The sequence below is a fragment of the Colias eurytheme genome, chromosome 28 (genome assembly GCF_061535395.1).
Source record: "Colias eurytheme isolate Ceu_HAF_F1 chromosome 28, ilColEury1 Martin Lab GWU primary, whole genome shotgun sequence".
Lineage (NCBI taxonomy): Eukaryota > Metazoa > Arthropoda > Insecta > Lepidoptera > Pieridae > Colias > Colias eurytheme.
The window spans coordinates 3,865,448-3,885,058 of NC_143007.1; the positions used below are offsets into that span (position 1 = coordinate 3,865,448).

The window sequence follows — 19,611 nt, forward strand, 5'->3', positions numbered from 1 at the left end:
ACAGATAGATTTAGTAGGTATGTGCTGTTAGAATAATTAAATGTATTGGTTAGATTATCAGTATATCACTACATAGTATAAAACAAAGTCGCTTTCTCTGTCCCTATGTCGCTTTGTATGGTTAAATCTAAAACTACGCAACGGATTCGGATGCGGTTTTTTTAATAGATAGAGTGATTCAAGAGGAAGGTTTTAGCATATTATTTAGTTTTGGATAAAGCGGGCGAAGCCGCGGGCGGTAAGCTTGTATTATTATAATATTATAGTATGTGCGTTTAGTCCCGTATTTACTTGTATATGGAACAGTTAGTAGAACGTCTAATATACCATAGGAATACTGGGGATTGAACTTGATTCTATGTTCTAAGCTAACGCTTTAACCATTGTACCAAAGGAGGTGGTCAAACTAGTTATAGTTATAAAGTTTACACTCAAAATAATGAGATAAACGTTTGTGACTATAATTTATGTGCTACAAACATAATTAAATACTAGCTTTACGCCCGCGGCTCCGCTCACGTTTTCAAAGAAAAACCCGCATAGTTCCCGTTCCCGTGGGATTTCCAAGATAAAACCTATCCTATGACCTATATGTTAATCCAAGTTACCCTCTATATGTATGCTAAATTTCATTGTAATCTGTTCAGTAGTATTTGCGTGAAAGAGTAACACACACACACACATCCTCACAAACTTTCGCATTTATAATATTAGTAATATAAGATAAGATTGTTTAACTATCTTAAATTAATATAGATACTTACCTACCTACCTTAGTCCTTAGTGTAGAAGATAGTGAAGTATCCAAAAGCTGTATAATATGTACACAATGTAATATATGTGTGCAGATTATATTATACATTTTTATGTAGTTGACTAAAAACAATTTTTCAATTTTCAAAAAATGAAAATTAATTTTTCCATAATTATCAAATCTCACTAGAATCTAATTTCAATAAATAAGGGAAGTAAATTATAATACTACTAGTTTTCATTGAAATAATAGTAGACAATAAACAAACGGCGGACATAACAAAACTAATTGAACAATAATATTTTATCCATATAAGAAAACAAAAAAAAAACTAAATGTCAGCAGAAACTTATACATTTACAATTCAAATTTACGATTGATATTAATTATTTCATACAATCTAATACAAGGATGAAATAAATTACAGTCGGTATCTTTATTATTTTTTTAGAAAGTACAGTTTTTGTGTTTTAAATAAAATAAATTGAAATTACTCTAGAAATTAAATATTGAGAAGGTATTTGGGCGCGTTGAAATCCTTTGTATGTGGCTTATGATATATATCTAGCAACATATAAAAACGTAACTTTTAACATGATTAATGAATGAGTTATCTTTGTTTAATATTAGTGAGTGACTTAATCTACTTCTGGTTGGAATTAAAATATTCTACACTTATCTACAGACTTTTCAATATAAAGTGGGTATGAGGTATGATGTAGGTAGGTGGGTATGATGGGAGAATGGCCTAATACTCGTAAACTGTATGCAGTTTACGAGTATTAGGCCATTCTCCCATTGCGATACGCACAGGGCGATGCAAGTCTCGGAGACTAGTCGCCGCGGAATATCTCACATACATTGTACCGGTAGCGTAATGTGCGAGCCTACATACAAATGTATGTGAGATACTCCGCGGCGACTAGTCTCCGAGACTTGCAGGATACTTGAATCTCCTGTGCGTATCGTAATGGGAGAATGGCCTTATGTACACATACACATGGTTTTGTTTTGTGATATTATATGTAAATTCAGTATCTATCATTCTTATAATACCTAGGTACTTACTTATATATTTTATTTATAAGTAACAAATAAACAATGCATTTACTAATTATTTACCAAATTTAGTACATAGTAGGGTAACGGCACCAGTGGTCAGCCAGGCACCAGTGATCAGCCTATTGCGTTGTTTATTGGCCATAAATATCGCTGTAATCAAAATAACCAAATCACGCGCACTTAAATAGAAGCTCTGTTTCGTTATTGGTTCATGCATCACGCGATAGGAGCAGCAGGGGGTCAGGGGAGAGAAGTAAACACGTTCGTACAGGTGCTGTCCGCCGACAAGAGCAGAAGTGTCATATCTGCAATATTTTTTGTTTCACGTGGTGCTCTTTTGAAAGGTGAGAAATAACATATTTTAGTATGAAATGTGATTGTGTTTTATAGATAATAACTTTATAGATTACTTAGAGCATTTAATTTTATGAAATTTGATAAAAAATATTGTTTTTTTACTTAAAAATTTGAGGGGCTGACCATTGGATACCGATTTTTTATGAAAGATCCAATGGACAGCCCCTGGGGCTGATTACTGGGATTATTCCTAATTGTTAGAAAACCCAGTGGTCAGCCGCATTTCAAAATATTTTTTTCAAGCGGCTGACCACTGGGTCTCAATCTGTGGTCTCAATGATCCAGTATTCAGCCACGATGTTATTGAAATAATATTTTAAGTATAAATGCGAATGTTTGTGTTAATACTTCATGTTAGTTAAGTTTTACCTGAAATAATGGTATTATGTGTATTCATATCCAAAAGTTATTATTGTTCCCTGTTTTTCTAGCTAAAAATGCCGCCAAGACAACAGTATCCTCCAGAGAAATCCTCCGAAAGAGATCCTCCTGTGGTTGATTATAATTATATATATTGTGGATTATTTATTATAAACTAATATCGCTGATTTCTTTAAAAATAATTATTGCTGTTTTTATGATAAGAAATAAGAAGTTCCTAGAAAATAAGAAGACACAAAGAGATTGTAATAGTATGTTTAAAATAATATTTGTATTATGTGCGATATACATTTTTTTGTGCTAAGTGAATCGTTGCTATAAAAATGTGATTAATATAGTTGATTTTGATATAAGATTGCTTATTTTGATCTCATAATTAGTTATACTTACTAAAGGCTGAACACTGGGTTCAACAAGGCTGTTTATTGGTTTTTAGAGGCTGTTCACTGGGACACTGGGCCATTTTTTGTTTAAAATTAATTATATATTTTACTAAGAGAATTATTGTTTTTGATAAACGCTGATTCGAAACTACAATAAACAATAAATCCATACATGTTGTACGTTTTTTTATTCGACGATTGTTGTAGAAATGGCAATTGTCAAAACTTCAAAAAGCTGTTATGAGGCTGACCACTGGTGCCGTTACCCTACCTAATTAAGAAGAGAAGAAGAATAGAAGACAGAAGAACGAAGAAAGAAGTCAGAAGACAATAGAACGTTGACCTAGCCTCTCCTTGGCTTTGTCTGTCGATATTTCAGACATAGCCTGTTAGAGGTTACGTTTAGTTCTATTTTACTGCTATCTACAGACAGAAGAATTATGTTTTTCTAAAGAAGAAATAAAGAGTATTACAGATTGAAGAATGAAGATTAGATAAAAAAGATTTTGGAGCTATTTGTATAAATTGCGAAAATGAATTTTTTTGATATTTGTCTGTAATTTTATATTGTTATTCGAAATAGAGGTTTGTATACATACTAATATTTTCTTGTGTTTAATTTTAGGCGAGTATTATGCATTTACGGTCTTACTAATAAAATGTTACCCATTCGCTTTGCAATGGATTAGTTATTGCAATAACCTGTCTTGTTTTTATGATTGGCGTTCATGTGAGCAAGAGCAGGACACAGCTATGGTAGAAAATGGTGGAAATTTATCCATTGTTTAACTTTTTATTAGTAAGGCCGTTAGAAATTAAAGATTTTAACGGATTCTAAACGCGATTTATTCTTTATTATTACTATTGCGAGTTGCGACGTTGCAGCAAGCGTGGTCTCCCCGTTAAAATCTCTAATTTCTATATGTTTGTACTGTAAATCCCTACTATCCCTACTAAATGCGAAAGTAACTCTGTCTGTCTGTCTGTCTGTTACGCTTTCCCGCTTAAACCTCTCAACCGATTTTGATGAAATTTGTCACAGACATCTTTAGACCCTGAAAAGAACATAGGCTACCTTTTATTGTGAAATATGTACCACGGGCGAAGCCGGGGCGGACCGCTAGTTTGTAATAAAACATGTAATATTTGTATTTGGAGAATATCTTCAATAGCCAGTCCATGATGATGAAATTCTTATATGGTTATATACCAAATTTTCTATACATAGCTTTACCAGGTATCACATATAAATAAAAAAGAGAAAAACTAATGTATTTTTAGTGAGTGACTACATCGGGCCGGACTCAGGTAAAATAATTTTGAGCTGAGACAAGTCGTGTGACGTCATATGACCTAGCCAACCTTGTTAGCTGTTCCTACGCTCTACAGAATGTTTTATTAATCGACTTCTTGTGGATTATAACTGAGCGTATTATATGTACTTTTATAGTGTATGATTTTATAGTATTTATATAGCCTTTACCCTTAAATTATTATTCAATAATAACTTTTCATCCGCATCTTCGCCTGCGTAGTCATAGGAAAACCCGCATAGTTCTCGTTACCGTGATTTTCGGGATAAAAATCATATGTGCTATTGTGAATCCAAATTATCTATTATATTTCTCTATGTGTGTGCCAATCTCTATGTGTGTTTCATCACAATCGATTCAGCAGTTTTTGAATAAGTGACAAACAAACATACTACGAGATTTTTTTACGAGACGAGCTTAAGAGACGAATAACTCCAAAACAACTGAACAGCTGGTAAAATCCTGAATGATTTTCATAATAGGTAAATAAATTTATAAAAACCCAGATCATGTGTCAATGACGTGTGAAGTCATTATTCGTGTATTTGTTAAATCATGAATACTGTAGTCTGTAGTAAGTAGTTTTATTTCCTACCTTGCCGCCCGCGGATTCGCCCGCTTTTTCAAAGAAAACCCCGCGTAAAACCTATCCTATGTGTTAATCCAAGTTACCCTCTATATATGTACACAATTTCATTGTAATCGGTTCAGTAGTATTTGCGTGGTAGAGTAACAAACATACACATACATCCATCCTCAGAAACTTTCGCATTTAAATAATATTAGTAGGATAGGTTAGAATGTTTATTCCTACTATTATTACAGGTTATGAAAACCTTTGTTTTTCTTGCAAATCAGCTGACCAGAACTGAATGAAATTTGACATAGAGATAAATTTTCACAAAAACGATTTTTTTCTTTTGCCTAGAGTTACCATATAAATGAGGCCATGGGCAAAGCTAATAGATTTAAATTTTAATACATCAGCTTATTTCAAACATTTTAAATGGAAATATTTAATATAAAAAAACTAGATTTTCGTATAAATAATATATTAATAAAGATCTTCAACGTTCAAAGCTCAAAACATCGAGACAGACAGAGGTTATATTCCAAGGTTAACAAGCTGTGACGTCACCAACGTTAATATCAGATAGATACTCAATTTTATTTGAATAAATTGACATTAATTCCAAACTAATACTGTGAATATAAGTGTGTGTTTCAAACTATTTTATGTTAAAACGGCTGAATGGATTTTGATTAAATTTTGTACCAAAGTATTGTTATAAGAACTATTTTTTGATCGATTTTCTAATACTAGTTTCCCTGTGTAGTTTCCCCACTTTATCGTTTTAGAATAACCAGCAGATTACTATATTATTTTCTCACGGATTTTTCCATATTAATCAATAGATTCTAAAAGAAAAATATCATCTACTGATGCAACCCATAAATCTATACTAATATTATAAAGCTGAAGAGTTTGTTTGTTTGATTGTTTGTTTGTTTGTTTGTTTGAACGCGCTAATCTCGGGAACTACTGGTCCGATTTAAAAAATTCTTCCGGTGTTAGAAAGCTCATTTATCGAGGAAGGTTTTAGGCTATATTATATCATCACGCTACGACCAACAGGAGCGGAGCCACGGGGGTGAAACCGCGGGGAGCAGCTAGTTAATTATATATAGAACTTGTCGCAATCTTTATCTGTATAAAATGAGATTACAACATATAACTTGATCTTGACATTATCTTGGTAACACACTTGTATCCATCCCTACTATAATATAATAATAATATTATAAATGCGAAAGTAACTCTGTATGTCTGTTACGCTTTCCCGCTTAAACCTCTCAACCGATTTTGATGAAATTTGGCATAGACAATCTTTAGACCCTGAGAAAGAACATTTCGTTGAATGCGCTAATATCAGGAACTACTGGTCCGAAGTAAAAAAAAATGTCAGTGTGTTTCCCGCGGAGTACAACGAAATGTTACCTATAATCTTTATATATATAAAATTCTCGTGTCACAATGTTAGTCTGCATACTCCTCCGAAACGGGTGGACCGATTCTCATGAAATTTTCTGTGCATATCGGGTAAGTCTGAGAATCGGCCAACATCTATTTTTCATATGTACCACGGGCGAAGCCGGGGCGGGCCGCTAGTATATCAATAAGTAAATATAGCATACAAAAAATGGAATTATGTAAGCCCCATGTAGGGAATCCGGGGAAAATGGAAAAATTCCACTTTGTTGGTGTGAAGAGGGTATGTCCTTAATACTGAAGATAGAAAATTATAGTCTACTCAAAGTTAACAATTATTTTACAAAATAATTAAAACTGCATTCAACGATTCATGTTACCTACCTAAATCTAGGAACCTAACCTAACCTAAATGTTCTTAAATTACACCATGTACCTACCTAGTTGAACACAAAATCACAGCGAACATATTATTATAAAAATCAAATCTTCCCGCTTTAATTAATATTGGTGCCCGTAGCTTGCGCCCTCGTCATCCTTCGTAGTCGAAGAAAATTAAAAGTTGTCATATTTTTTATAGAGCGCCATCTGTCGGAATAAATAAATTTCGGAGAGACTCAAAATACGCATCATTTCCATTGAACTGGTTTTTCCCAAGGGAATTAGATATTTGCGGTAAAAATGATACCAATAGCTCCTTTACGACGTGAATGAAAGACATAAAAATAATAACACTTTTTCGTTTAAAATATTAGTTCTAAAAATTACTACGATTCACTTCACTGGCGATTATCAGGTTTCAAAACTGAAAAAAACTTGCGCCTGTTGCTGTCTCTACACATCAGATATCGTGCTTAAAAGCTGTAGTGAATTTACAGTAGGTTGAAACCGATGGCAAAGGAAGAGAATATATTAAAACCCTCCTCCACTCCCCGATTTCAGATCGAACGTAATCTCTTTTTCATTTTTTTTACATTGTCTTCTACATTAAACAAATTATGTTGCAAAGCTTAATATTTGCACTAGCCAAAAGTTAATTTATGTATTGTGTAATAACCGATTTTGTAATAGGTAATCAATAAAATGTAATAAATGCAAATTTTATGGACTTTCCGTGAATTGAGATAAGACTCATCAATCATGGCTTGTATTTCTTACTTCTTACATCATAGCAAGGAATTTCAAACTAAATTAGTGATTTATTGATTCATCTTAATTTATGTTTGTACTACTTTAGTCTATAGATTTGTAATAACAGAATGAAAATAAGTGCAGTAGTTTTTGAGCTAATCGTAGCCGCGGGCGGAAGCTAGTTTATTCATATTTTTCTTATTTTTTGCTCCCTTGGTTGTCCGTTTTACTGATAGATTTTCTTTATTAAGTGGCCCCATTGGGAATCGAACCCAGATTCACTGTTTTAAACTAAAGATATCTTAACTAGATGAATCATGGATGCTAATTGATTTATTATTAATCATGTTAAAAAATTACGTATACATATTCGAAGAATAATGATTTTCTTAATAATTGGGAATCAATAAGGAAAGGACAAGGTTGAGGAATTAAAAATAAAAAAAAAATTAAACATTTGATTACATTATTTTGCAAAATGTTTAAATAATAAATACTTATGAAATATATTAAGATACTGCTTTTATCATGCACTGCATACTTAGTGTAACCGTAATTTTTAGTCTAAATTATACGACTTATATGAAATACTGCGCTCCGCGGTTTCATCCGCGTGGCTCTGCTCCTGTACCTAGCGAGATGATATTATATGTATATGTATAGATATATACATACTGTATATTTAGCTGAATTTTATATAAAGCTGAAGTTTGTTTGTTTGTTTGTTTGTTTGTTTGAACGCGCTAATCTCGGGAACTACGGGTCCGATTTGAAAAATTCTTTCAGTGTTATATAGTGTTATATATATATGTATATATATATATAGCTTCTAAGAAGCTATATATATGATATATATAGCTTATATGTATAGAGATATATATATATATATATGCCTATAGGCATAGACTTCCTCTATAAATGGGCTATTCAACACTGAAAGAATTTTTCAAATCGGACCCGTAGCTCCCGAGATTAGCGCGTTCAAACAAACAAACTCTTCAGCTTTATAATATTAGTAACTATAGATTTAATATAAAATAATTTTATCGATATTCACAATAGTTTTAGTTATTTTGAAATGAAATCTTTATTTGCAACAGTGTAAAAACATACGTTCTAATACAAAATTAGGATTTTCATTCAAATCGTATAATTTTAAGTGAATTATACACGTTCTATAAAGTATATCTATTTTTCATACAGAAAGCATTGCTCTTAAATAAATCTTATATATAAAATTCTCGTGTCACAATGTTAGTCTGCATACTCCTCCGAAACGGGTGGACCGATTCTCATGAAATCTTCTGTGCATATCGGGTAAGTCTGAGAATCGGCCAACATCTATTTTTCATATGTACCACGGGCGAAGCCGGGGCGGGCCGCTAGTAATAAATAAAATATCTTAAATAATTTAATTTTTTTTATAACAATCACCACAATATTTAAACTAATGGCTATTTTTTAAGTAATACTTTTATATTAACAACATATTGGTAACTACAATTTAATTAGTTATTTACATTATTCGTTTAGAAATACATAATTACAAATTTAATTGTATAATTCCTAAATGAATCTTAGAAATCCATACTAATATTATAAATGCGAAAGTAACTCTGTCTGTCTGTTACTCAATCACGCCTAAACTACTGAACCATTTTTCATGAAATTTGGTATGGAGATATTTTGATACCCGAGAAAGGACATAGGCTACTTTTAATCCCGGGAAAATGACGTGATCCCGGAAATCCCACGGGAACGGGAACTATGCGGGTTTTTCTTTAACTGCGCGGGCGAAGCCGCGGGCGGAAACCTTGTAATAAATAAATAATGTATCTACTAATAAGTAAGTGTCCTAAAATATAAAATACTAGCTTCCGCCCGCGGCTTTGCCCGCGTGGTGTTTTGATAAAAGGTAGGCTAGGCTACCTTTGTTCTTTCTCAAGGGCTAAAGATTGTCTGTGCCAAATTTCATCAAAATCGGTTGAGATGTTTAAGCGGGAAAGCGTAACAGACAGACAGACAGAGTTACTTTGTTACTTTCGCATTTATAAATGAAAATATAATGTATTAAATATATTAAGTAGGGATTTTGAAGAATTATTTTAGGATTACTAAAAAGTTGTTCTTGCAAGATAAAAGCAGACAAAGTATCCCGCATCATCTATTTACAATTAAAAGTTCTGTCAATATAAGTCCAAATATCTCGGTGATTAGCCGCAACAAACACAACTACAGAAAATACATTTTAAATGTATTTGTAATATGTACTTGTATAATCAAACACAAAATACTATATTTTCTTTATTATTGTACACGATTAACTGGTTCTATTTTCATATAATGTCCATACGGGGTACTGATAGTTTGCGGTCCGCCATATTGCTCATACACGACGTTAACATTCTTCGCGTCAGTACCCTGGCCTTCTCTGCTCCAGGGGGCTGAAAAATAAAAATAAAATCATTTTTATAAGGTATATTATCTCGCACTAAGTTTAAAAAAGTAATACTACAGCTTATTGACCAAAAATTTAATGAAAATCACTATCAACACACACACACGCACACACACACACATACACTTACAATTACACTTTCACTCACTCATGCATATTGTTACCTTAATATTTAATTGTTATACCTATATAACTAATACTAAGTATATTTAATTGTTATGCCTATATAACTAATACTAAGTATATTTAATTGTTATGCCTATATAACTAATACTAAGTGCTAATTAACAAATCCTAATTTGTTAATTAGCACTGTATCTTTTATATTTTTTTTTTGCTCACACACTGTATCTCATTGTTATTGGTGTACCTTGTAATTGGCGTATAGAATTGTATAATGTTCTATTTAATTTATGTTTAGCTGTAAGGTACCTTTTACAAATAAATAAATAAATAAATATTTAAATTATTATGTTTATTTGAACTGCGTTCTATACTTTCTGTAGTATACGTGTAGTGTAAGTATGTAATATGTTTGTGTTATGTAATTATTTTTAAGAAAAATAATATGTAATTGTAACTATTGTTATAAATTTCGGTTTAATAAAAGACATCTATTGAAAAAGTTGTTTCATTTACGAGCCTTCGAGGCTTGTTACACCCCATATTTTCATTCCCTATTTACGTACATATATTTTAAGGGTAGATGTTTCAAACAAAAATGCAGCTTATCGAGACATATAATTTTTATCAAAATTTCATCAAAATTGGTAGGGTGGTTTGCATGCAACAGATACCCAAGATATAAAAAAAAAACATTATGTTAAATACACAAATAATTTTCCTTCATGAACGCTATATATTTGATTTCATAATTAATGAACAACATACAGAAAATTTATTTAAGCTATTATCATTTATCACACAGTAGTCGTCTGTCGTAGTATAGCTTTTTCCAAATATTGATGTGTAAAAAACAAGTAAAAAATTAAATCGATTCCTTAGTTATGACACTTGATGATTTTGAGCAAAGAAATTTACCTTACCTAGTAGTTGTATACGTAGTATATTATTATTAGTCTGTGCTAGTAGGTACGCCGTATTCAAGTTATTTTTCCTATTGTATATATAACCATAAATATGGTGCTTAAAATATGAAAAAAGGTATACAAAATCGACACAATGTATAATTATTAATTTTCTTTACATCGAACCAAGAAGTTATTTTTCTAATGAAAATAATTTTTAAAAGCTACATCTATTTTGCAATAGCTATAACTACAAAACTCGAATATGAATATCTACTATATAATATACAATTACATATTTATTTGATAATCAATTAATTAATAATTGTATCGAATGATATATAAAATATTCTAATAAAATAATACTAAGTATAATGAAATTATGATGATAATATTCTTATTTGTTTTAACGCCATCTATCGGATTTTGATTGTACTAAATGAAACAAAATGTTATAAAGCAATAGTGTGTTCTACTCGACACTAGATGTCGTTCTAAGCAAATAATTTCTAGTTATTTTAATTTTTATAGAAAAAATAAATATTGCACGTGCATTATAAAATTGAATAAAGGTATGTATAGCCGTAAATTGATTCAATCAAAGCCTACTCTTAATGTAACGGCTGATTTAGCTAGCTACAACAAATTATGTACATTTTAAAAGTTTTATTTTATACTAGCTTTCCGCCCGCGGCTTCGCCCGCTTTGACTAAAACATAATAAATTATATACTAAAACCTTCCTCTTGAATCACTCTATCTATTAAAAAAACGCATCAAAATCCGTTGCGTAGTTTTAAAGATTAAGCATACATAGGGACATAGTGACAGAGAAAGCGACTTTGTTTTATACTATGGTAGTGACAAGCGGTCCATCCCGGCTTCGCCCGTGGTACATGTTTACGTTTTCTCTCCATAAGAACCATCCTCGTACCTACTTCAAGGAATAATATAAAAAAGGATCAACGAAATCAGTTCAGCCGTTCTCGAGTTATGCGCTTACATATTTACGATTAATTTTTATATTATAGATTAGAAGATAATAAAAATACTTACATATAGGTATTTGTTCTTCACCATGTTGTCCGTTATGTATGTGTAAATGTATTTCTTTCTGATGTGGATGTTCCCAACCAGAGCTATGGTGAGATTTGGACGCGAAAAGCGCGCCAATCTGAAATTTAAGAAAATAATAGGTATGAGCATTAATGATATGTAGGAATTTATCATTGAGGTATTATTACTAAGTACATAGTAAAGACAGACATTCGAACGGATTTTCAATGTGATTTTTTCATTATATTATTTATGCGAAATTTAACAACATTACCATATACAAAAAAATACTAGGTATAGAATATTTTTGTTAATGTTATTATTCCATTTAAACTAAGACAAATTTGCACCAACTTATACCTACCTAGCTATATTTTTAATTACATTAATGTAACTTAGCTCTTACGTCTATAAGTTCGTCATTGACACAAAGGTTATGTCTTTGGCTTGTGTACACTATAATACATTTACAATTCACGACTGCCTCCGTAAATATTATTATAAATTTGTAAATAGCCAAAAACGACCATGACCTTGTAAATTTAAATCTTTGTCCATTTTACATATATGTACTTTGTTACGCGTGAAAGCAGCTTTCACTGACTCATAGAATGTTAATATTACTTTTTTGTAGGTATTGGTAGTTTAAAGCGCGTCACACACGGTGAAGATACTATAATATTTTATATTCTACCCACCTTATAATATACCCACAAAATTTCGGGTCATTTGTAACAGGATGGCGGTTCTACAGGGGTCTAAAGTACGCAATGACAAAAATAAAAATGATGGTCAGAACGCTGATACCGGATACCTTAAGATACTGTAATATAAAATATTACAGTATCTTAAGATAAAATATTATAGTATCTTCACCGTGTGTGACGCGCTTAAAACGTGTCCATTTTACATTTTAATTTCATACACTGTCACGTCAAAGAATGTGTTTTCGACTTGGTTTTTGAGCGACAACATTCCATGGATTTTCATCTTCCATAATATGCTTATTTACTACGTATATATTTGAAAGACAAATTACATGAAAAGCTCGTTTATATACTAATAAAAAAATGACGGAATTCTTATATGGGTCAATTGCGTGTAAACATTCGTACAATGCACGAATGTTTGCGCTAATGCAGGGATAATTATTTGCTAATGTCCTACACTTGTGAGTTTGACCGCCTCCTTGGTACAGTGGTTGACGCGCGAGTGTAGAACCGAGAGGTCTTGGTTTCGATTACCGGTAGGCAAGAAAAAAAATGCCTCGGTCTGGCAGGACACAGAAGGCTGATCACCTACTTGTCCCTAAAAGAAAATCGATCAGTGAAACAGATGTATGCATAATGCATCTGCCTCTTACCCCACTACGCATGACTTCACTGTTTAGATTTGTGAATTTGCGTATTTGTACCACATATATTTACTATACTAGTAGGTATTTGTACGAATGTAACGTCCTTAGTTGGTAGTAAGGCCGCCTTTCCATCTGCAAGTAAACTTGCGCAAGAAATGTCCGACAGTCTGTCTGACAGCAGCTTGCAAGTCTACTTGCAGGTGGAAACGCGGAATTAGACTTGCAAGCTTCTGTCAGACAGACTGTCGGACATTTCTTGCGGAAGTTTTCTTGCAGATGGACAGGCGGCCTAAGCTATGAATATACAGATTGTAAATTATAAACTCCTGTAACTATACCTTAGCAGCGCCAGCGATCAACAACAGCTTCAATATGAACAGTGTAACTGCTAACGTTTTGACTCCCACGAGAGCGGCCACCACTGCCCACGTGGACGCGGCGCCCATTTGGAATGCTAGTGGTATGAACGCCTGGATCATCTTCTTGAAGGGACGACCGAAGGTACGACCTGTAAAGTATACAAAATGAATGTGAGATCGAGAGGGTTGTGTTTTAAAGCAGTATAAGGGTTTTCCATCAGAGATGTGCTTTGTTGCTGTAGATGAGTTTCATATCCACCAATATTTTCATTGATGCACATTACACATAGCTTAGCACTGGTGGAAACCACCTTTATATATCCAGGAAAGATGATGTCACGAGTCGTGTAATCGTGTTGCTGTCTACTATCGATATAATATCACAAAGCTCGAGCAAAACATCTACACAGCAAATCTAACTCGCAGCGCTACATAGCTTAGTACCTATGAGTGGTCACAGTTTCACAGCACAGAACAGCATAGCTGAATATAATATCTCTGGTGGAAATGCACCCTTACCATGATGTCTAAAAGCAGTATTATTACAAATTGTCATCCACTTTCGCAACCTACTAGGTACCTAAGTCCTAACTTACTATTTGGGTACTGTTTAGTTATTCATAAATGGATGTCAACTGAAATTTCAGATTTAAATTCCATAGGACAATAGTTAGCTGACTACAAAAAGTTGACACCTCTCAACTCAACAAGCTTAAGTTTATCCCTACTTTTCAGTGTGGAAAATTGACATATGTATACGTCGTCTAGTACCATCACTTTCCCACACTGGCAATAATTCTGCTATAAGACATCTTATAGTAGCCCCCAGAAAGAAGATTATAAACTATACTAATATAATAAAGCTGAAGAGTTTGTTTCTTTGTTTATTTGAACGCGCTAATCTCGGGTCCTATTTGAAAAATTATTTCGGTGTTAGATCGCCCATTTATCGAGGAAGGTTATATCATCACCCTGACCAACAAGAGCGGAGCACTGCGGGTACAACCACGCAAATATTTAAATTATTTGTTGTATCAAATTATATCTTATGGAAAAATACACTAGGATTTGAGAAAATCCTTCGTTTTTTTGAACGTCTGTGAACTTTAAACTAGGTATAGAATAATATTTTGAGCTTAGTTCACAGACGTTCTGTGTAAATGATAAATAATACACAAAAACTGCGATTTGGGTTTGTTTATTCGAATTTTAATATTTCTTTATTCCTTTTAAGCATTGAAATAAATTATAAAATCAAGTGTTTTAAGTGTTTTCTTTTCCACATTTTTTTCCTTTATTTTTTCTTGATTCGACGTGCTGTATAGAATGATTAAAATTTTCCATGACAGTAATCTAACAAGGCTGTACAAATTGGAATTACTTGAAGGTTTTCTTGTTATAATTGAATCGAACTAAGTTAAATCGGCTTAAATAAATATAATTTTCAATAAGTAGTATATTTTCAGTGGATTTTGTTTTCATTTTGGAGTTGGCTACCTAGCAAGCTGGCCAAGTGGGGCTGGTAGCGACATACTACATACATATTATCTACTATAGGTATAAAAATAAGACGGGTTTTCCTTCCTGACGCTATAACTCCAGAACTTCCGAACCGATTTCCACGGTTTTGCATTCGTTGGAAAGGTCTCGGGCTCCGTGAGGTTTATAGCAAAGAAAAGGTGATTCTGGTGGCAAAAAGGAGTTCGCCGGGTTTGCTAGTATTTTATGTTTAAATTATGATGGTTTCCTTCCCCGATTATAAATTAAAATGATTCGTGGATAAGTTTAAAATAAACTTTTATTCAATAATTGATTCACCATATTCTAATAAAATAATTAAATTAGTATAAAAATATGAATCTAAAATACGAATTAAACGCAAAAGCATCTTCATGAATAGCTACTGTAAGATGTACCTACATAATATAGAGTTTTGAAACAATGAAAAAAAAAACTTCCGTTATATTGTCTTTTTGGAAAGCAATTTTTGGTCATTATTATCTAACGTGTTCTCTTTTTGCATTTACACTTTTCTTCCAGGATGTTATGTAAGCGTAGATATTCGGATATCATCGATTTTAAGAGTGATTTTGACTTGTTTCTGTAATTCTTTAGGAGCTCAATCAAAATCACTCTAAAATCGATACGGCCTCTTAACGTTATTGTGTGAAACGTGTATGTAACGTTTGTCACTGCACGTACTAAATGGCTGAACTAATTTGAGCCGGATTAAACAATATAGATAAACTAATAAATTTATCCTGTTAAAACAGCAGCATCTATCTATCATCTCTACCACAGTGTCTACCTTACGTAAGTACGTAGAGATTGTGGTAGGTAAGTAAGTACACGTATGTATTAGAATAATTCACTACAAAATTGCTAAACACATTTCGATTGAACTTTTTACTAGAACATGTAATTTTCTATAATCGTGCACACGAACGAATTTCTCTCAAGCAGATAAATAATAATATTATAAGAAATCTTATTCAGAAATGGCTGTTTTGCTGCTACGCGTGATCTCAATGTGTAGAAATCGGGGACATTGAGAGACCCTAATTACGTATTGATATTTTCTTATGGAGGAAAAACTCAATTGTCAAAGTTATTACTTCACTAAACCAAAGTCGCTTTCTCTGTCCCTATGTCCCTTGAAACTACGCAACGGATTTTAATGCAGTTTTTTTTTAAATAGATAGAGTGAATCAAGAGGAAGGTTTTAGTATATAATTTATTAGGTATTAGACAAAGTGGGCGAAGCCGCGGGCGGTTAGCTAGTTTTTTATATAAAGTTATGTATTATAAAATTGTTCTGTGTTTACGTGTACTGTGCACTGTGCAGAGTGTCACGGTGTTGGTGCCGAAGCTTTTCCGAAACGATTTTCAGAACAGTTTTTATTATTTTTCTATTTTTAACTAGCTGTTCCCCGCGGTTTCACCCGCATTGCTCTGCTCCTGTTGGTCTTAGCGTAATGATATATAGCTTATAGCCTTCCTCGATAATTGATTGGGCTTTCTAACACCGAAATAATTTTTCAAATCGGACCAGTAGTTCCTGAGATTAGCGTGTTCAAACAAACAAACAAACTCTTCAGCTTTATAATATTAGTATAGATTAGTATAGATGTATATCCATATTTCTTATGATTTGTTACAACACATAAGCTGTCCTAGAGGCTTATAGAATACGATCTGCCTTTGTTCGTCTTTTTTTCGAGTTACTAAAGATAGATATGTAACATCAATTAACTTTATATTTATTTACTAGAGGTCCGCCCCGGCTTCGCCCGTGGTTCATATTTCGCAATAAAAGGTAGCCTATGTCCTTTCTCGGGTATCAAAATATCTCCATACCAAATTTCATGCAAATTGGTTCAGTAGTTTAGGCGTGATTGAGTAACAGACAGACAGACAGAGTTACTTTCGCATTTATAATACTAGTATGGATTTTATAATAAAAACAAATTAATTTATGATGTGTTCGATGTATAATTTTTTCACACGCAACTTCGTCAACGTGCAACATCAAAAGGAATATTTTACGTAATTGCTGTATTGGTCCAATCAACAATTGCAATCGGTAGTAATAATAAAATATTAAGATATTTGATATTATAACCTTCTTTAAATGGACTATCCAGCACATATTTTTTCCGTCTTTTCTCCTTAGTTCCTTGAATTAGCGTGTTCAAACAAGCTTTATAATAATTACTAGCTTTCCGCCCGCGGCTTCGCCCGCGTTTTCAAAGAAAAGCCGCATAGTTCCCGTTCCCGTGGGATTTCCGGGATAAAACCTCCTATGTGTTAATCCAAGTTACCGTCTATATGTGTGCTAAATTTCATTGTAATCGGTTCAGTAGTATTTGCGTGAAAGAGTAACAAATATCCATACATCCATACTTACAAACTTTCGCCTTTATAATAGTAGTAGGATTATCTAAGTTTACAATAAAAACTATGAAACCAATATAGTTAATAGCCTGAATAATATCTAGTTAATTTAATTTAATTTAAATATAACTAGTTACCTATTAAATTAATTTTGTAATTAATTTTCGTCACAGACATAATATACCTATGTCTGTGGTTTTCGTACACCGACAAGAAAATAAGCGCATTCTCATTTCTAAAAAAATTAAGTTCCTATAATTGGACTTTTCTAATAATAATTTGAGATTATCAGAGCGAAAATACCACTAATTTAATGTTCAAGTAGGTCTTGCGGTTTTTAAATGAAAGACAACGCGAAATTTAAATCATTAAATAATTTTTCTTATAAATTTGTAAAATTAATTTTTCTTTCTTTCTTTCTAAATTTATTTTAACTACCAAGGAAACTAGAATTTTCCAGAACAAAAAGATCGACATGTCACATGACACATCTACCAACCCGCACTTGGCCACCGTGGTGAATTAATCAAAACCCTAGAATACAATATATTAATTAATGTAAATCAATTGATTCTATTATTTATCTGTATGAAAAGCGAAAATTAAAAAAGGTAAAGAAAATTCGTAAACGATTCTTTATGCAGACTATACCACTATAGACGAAAATATTGTTACATAAGTACCTAATATATTTACCTAACTCAAATATATTTTATTTATTCAAATACTTAATTAGCAAAGACTTAGCATGAAAGACAGTTAGTTATTTCACTTTTCGATAATATCTTACACTTATAGAATCAATGTAGTCGATATTATGAAACGCGATAAATTAAAATCTATAAATTCTGAATATCAGAAAGTAATTGCCTTCCTCTTTTCTCTTTTTCCCTAATTTAAGATTTCTAATTTCGTAGAATATTAATATAACAGATTTTTGCAACTTTCGTTTTCATGAGTCACTTTACGAATGAAACACCTATCTGAAGATTGTCGTTATTTTATTTTAAGGCCTTTTTACTTAATGATAAATAATAATAGAAACTTTATTACTATTATTAATTATAGAAATAATTTAATATCAATTATTTAATGTGATTATTATTTCAAATCTATAGAGTTCGAAAATCGTAACATTTACTACATATTTAATATTTACTTACCAACTGAGGTATCTTGCATACTGGATCTATCCTCATTCGTTCCATAACTATTTCTCGTTAAATTATAATTTTTCTCACTAATATTAAATACTTTGGCATTCAAATAACTATTACTTAAACCTACGTCACTTGCACTATTTAATTTTGCCGCGTAACTAGGACAAAAAAGTAAAAACAAACCAAGGAAAGTCAACCACAAATTCATCTTTCTAGAACCCGCCAGTAGCAAAACGTGAAAACAGGGTATGAACCACTTTATAATATCTTTTATATCCATCGTTGAATTTAAGAAGGGATTTTATAACACAAATATTGTGGGGCGCTCAACGACACATACGTCATCTCGCTACGGGCGCCGTGTCAAAACTGACAGGGCATTCCCATTTCCCGGCTTCCCGCCATTTCTTCTTTCTCTGACCTCGACTTGTGCCGAGTACACACGGTATAATACAAACAACACAGAACTACGATTTTTAACTTTCGCTTTTTAGCATGCATCCCGGTGACGTGATCCAAATGCGCAAAGAATATCCGTAACTAAGTTAACGGATTTGAAAACTGTGGAAACGACGAAAGTGCCCCCTTTAATTTTCTTTACGTAACGAACGAACGAAAAGAATAATTTTGCATTTAAGTGTTGGGAGCTGAGTTTATTTTTTTGTTATGCTAAATTTGAAAGTTGCCTATCAATCATCGTTACGAAGAAAGTTTCGTGAAGATTGTATTTCATTATTAACACATATTTGGTGTAATTAATATTTATCACATTTCCTTAAATTATTTAATTCCAATAGGAATATCTCGTCAAGCAAGATTCATAGTAATGTGAATGAGTACCGTTGTTCTGCAGGTCAACGGAGTTCATTCACCAAATTAAATAAGTGGGTAATTTTTGTAATAGGATAAAAAGTAGGTTAGCTAACATT

At 32.4% G+C, this 19,611-nt stretch overlaps 1 protein-coding gene and 1 long non-coding RNA gene across 2 annotated transcripts; one reads left to right on the forward strand and one right to left on the reverse strand.

The window, feature by feature from the left end:
• The first annotated feature begins 1,894 nt into the window (after positions 1-1,894).
• LOC149896561 (uncharacterized) lies at positions 1,895-2,687 on the forward strand. The gene is made up of 2 exons (XR_016458330.1): positions 1,895-2,160; positions 2,605-2,687. It is a non-coding gene; the product is annotated as an uncharacterized LOC149896561 (long non-coding RNA).
• A 6,091-nt stretch (positions 2,688-8,778) lies between these two features.
• Positions 8,779-19,063, reverse strand: LOC149896562 (uncharacterized). The gene is made up of 4 exons (XM_090117466.1): positions 18,686-19,063; positions 13,608-13,777; positions 11,913-12,030; positions 8,779-9,815 (listed from the first exon to the last, which is right to left on the reverse strand). Exons 1-4 carry the CDS (start codon positions 18,960-18,962, stop codon positions 9,679-9,681), a joined length of 702 nt encoding a protein of 233 aa, XP_089973592.1. The 5' UTR covers positions 18,963-19,063; the 3' UTR covers positions 8,779-9,678.
• Between the last annotated feature and the right edge of the window lie 548 nt (positions 19,064-19,611).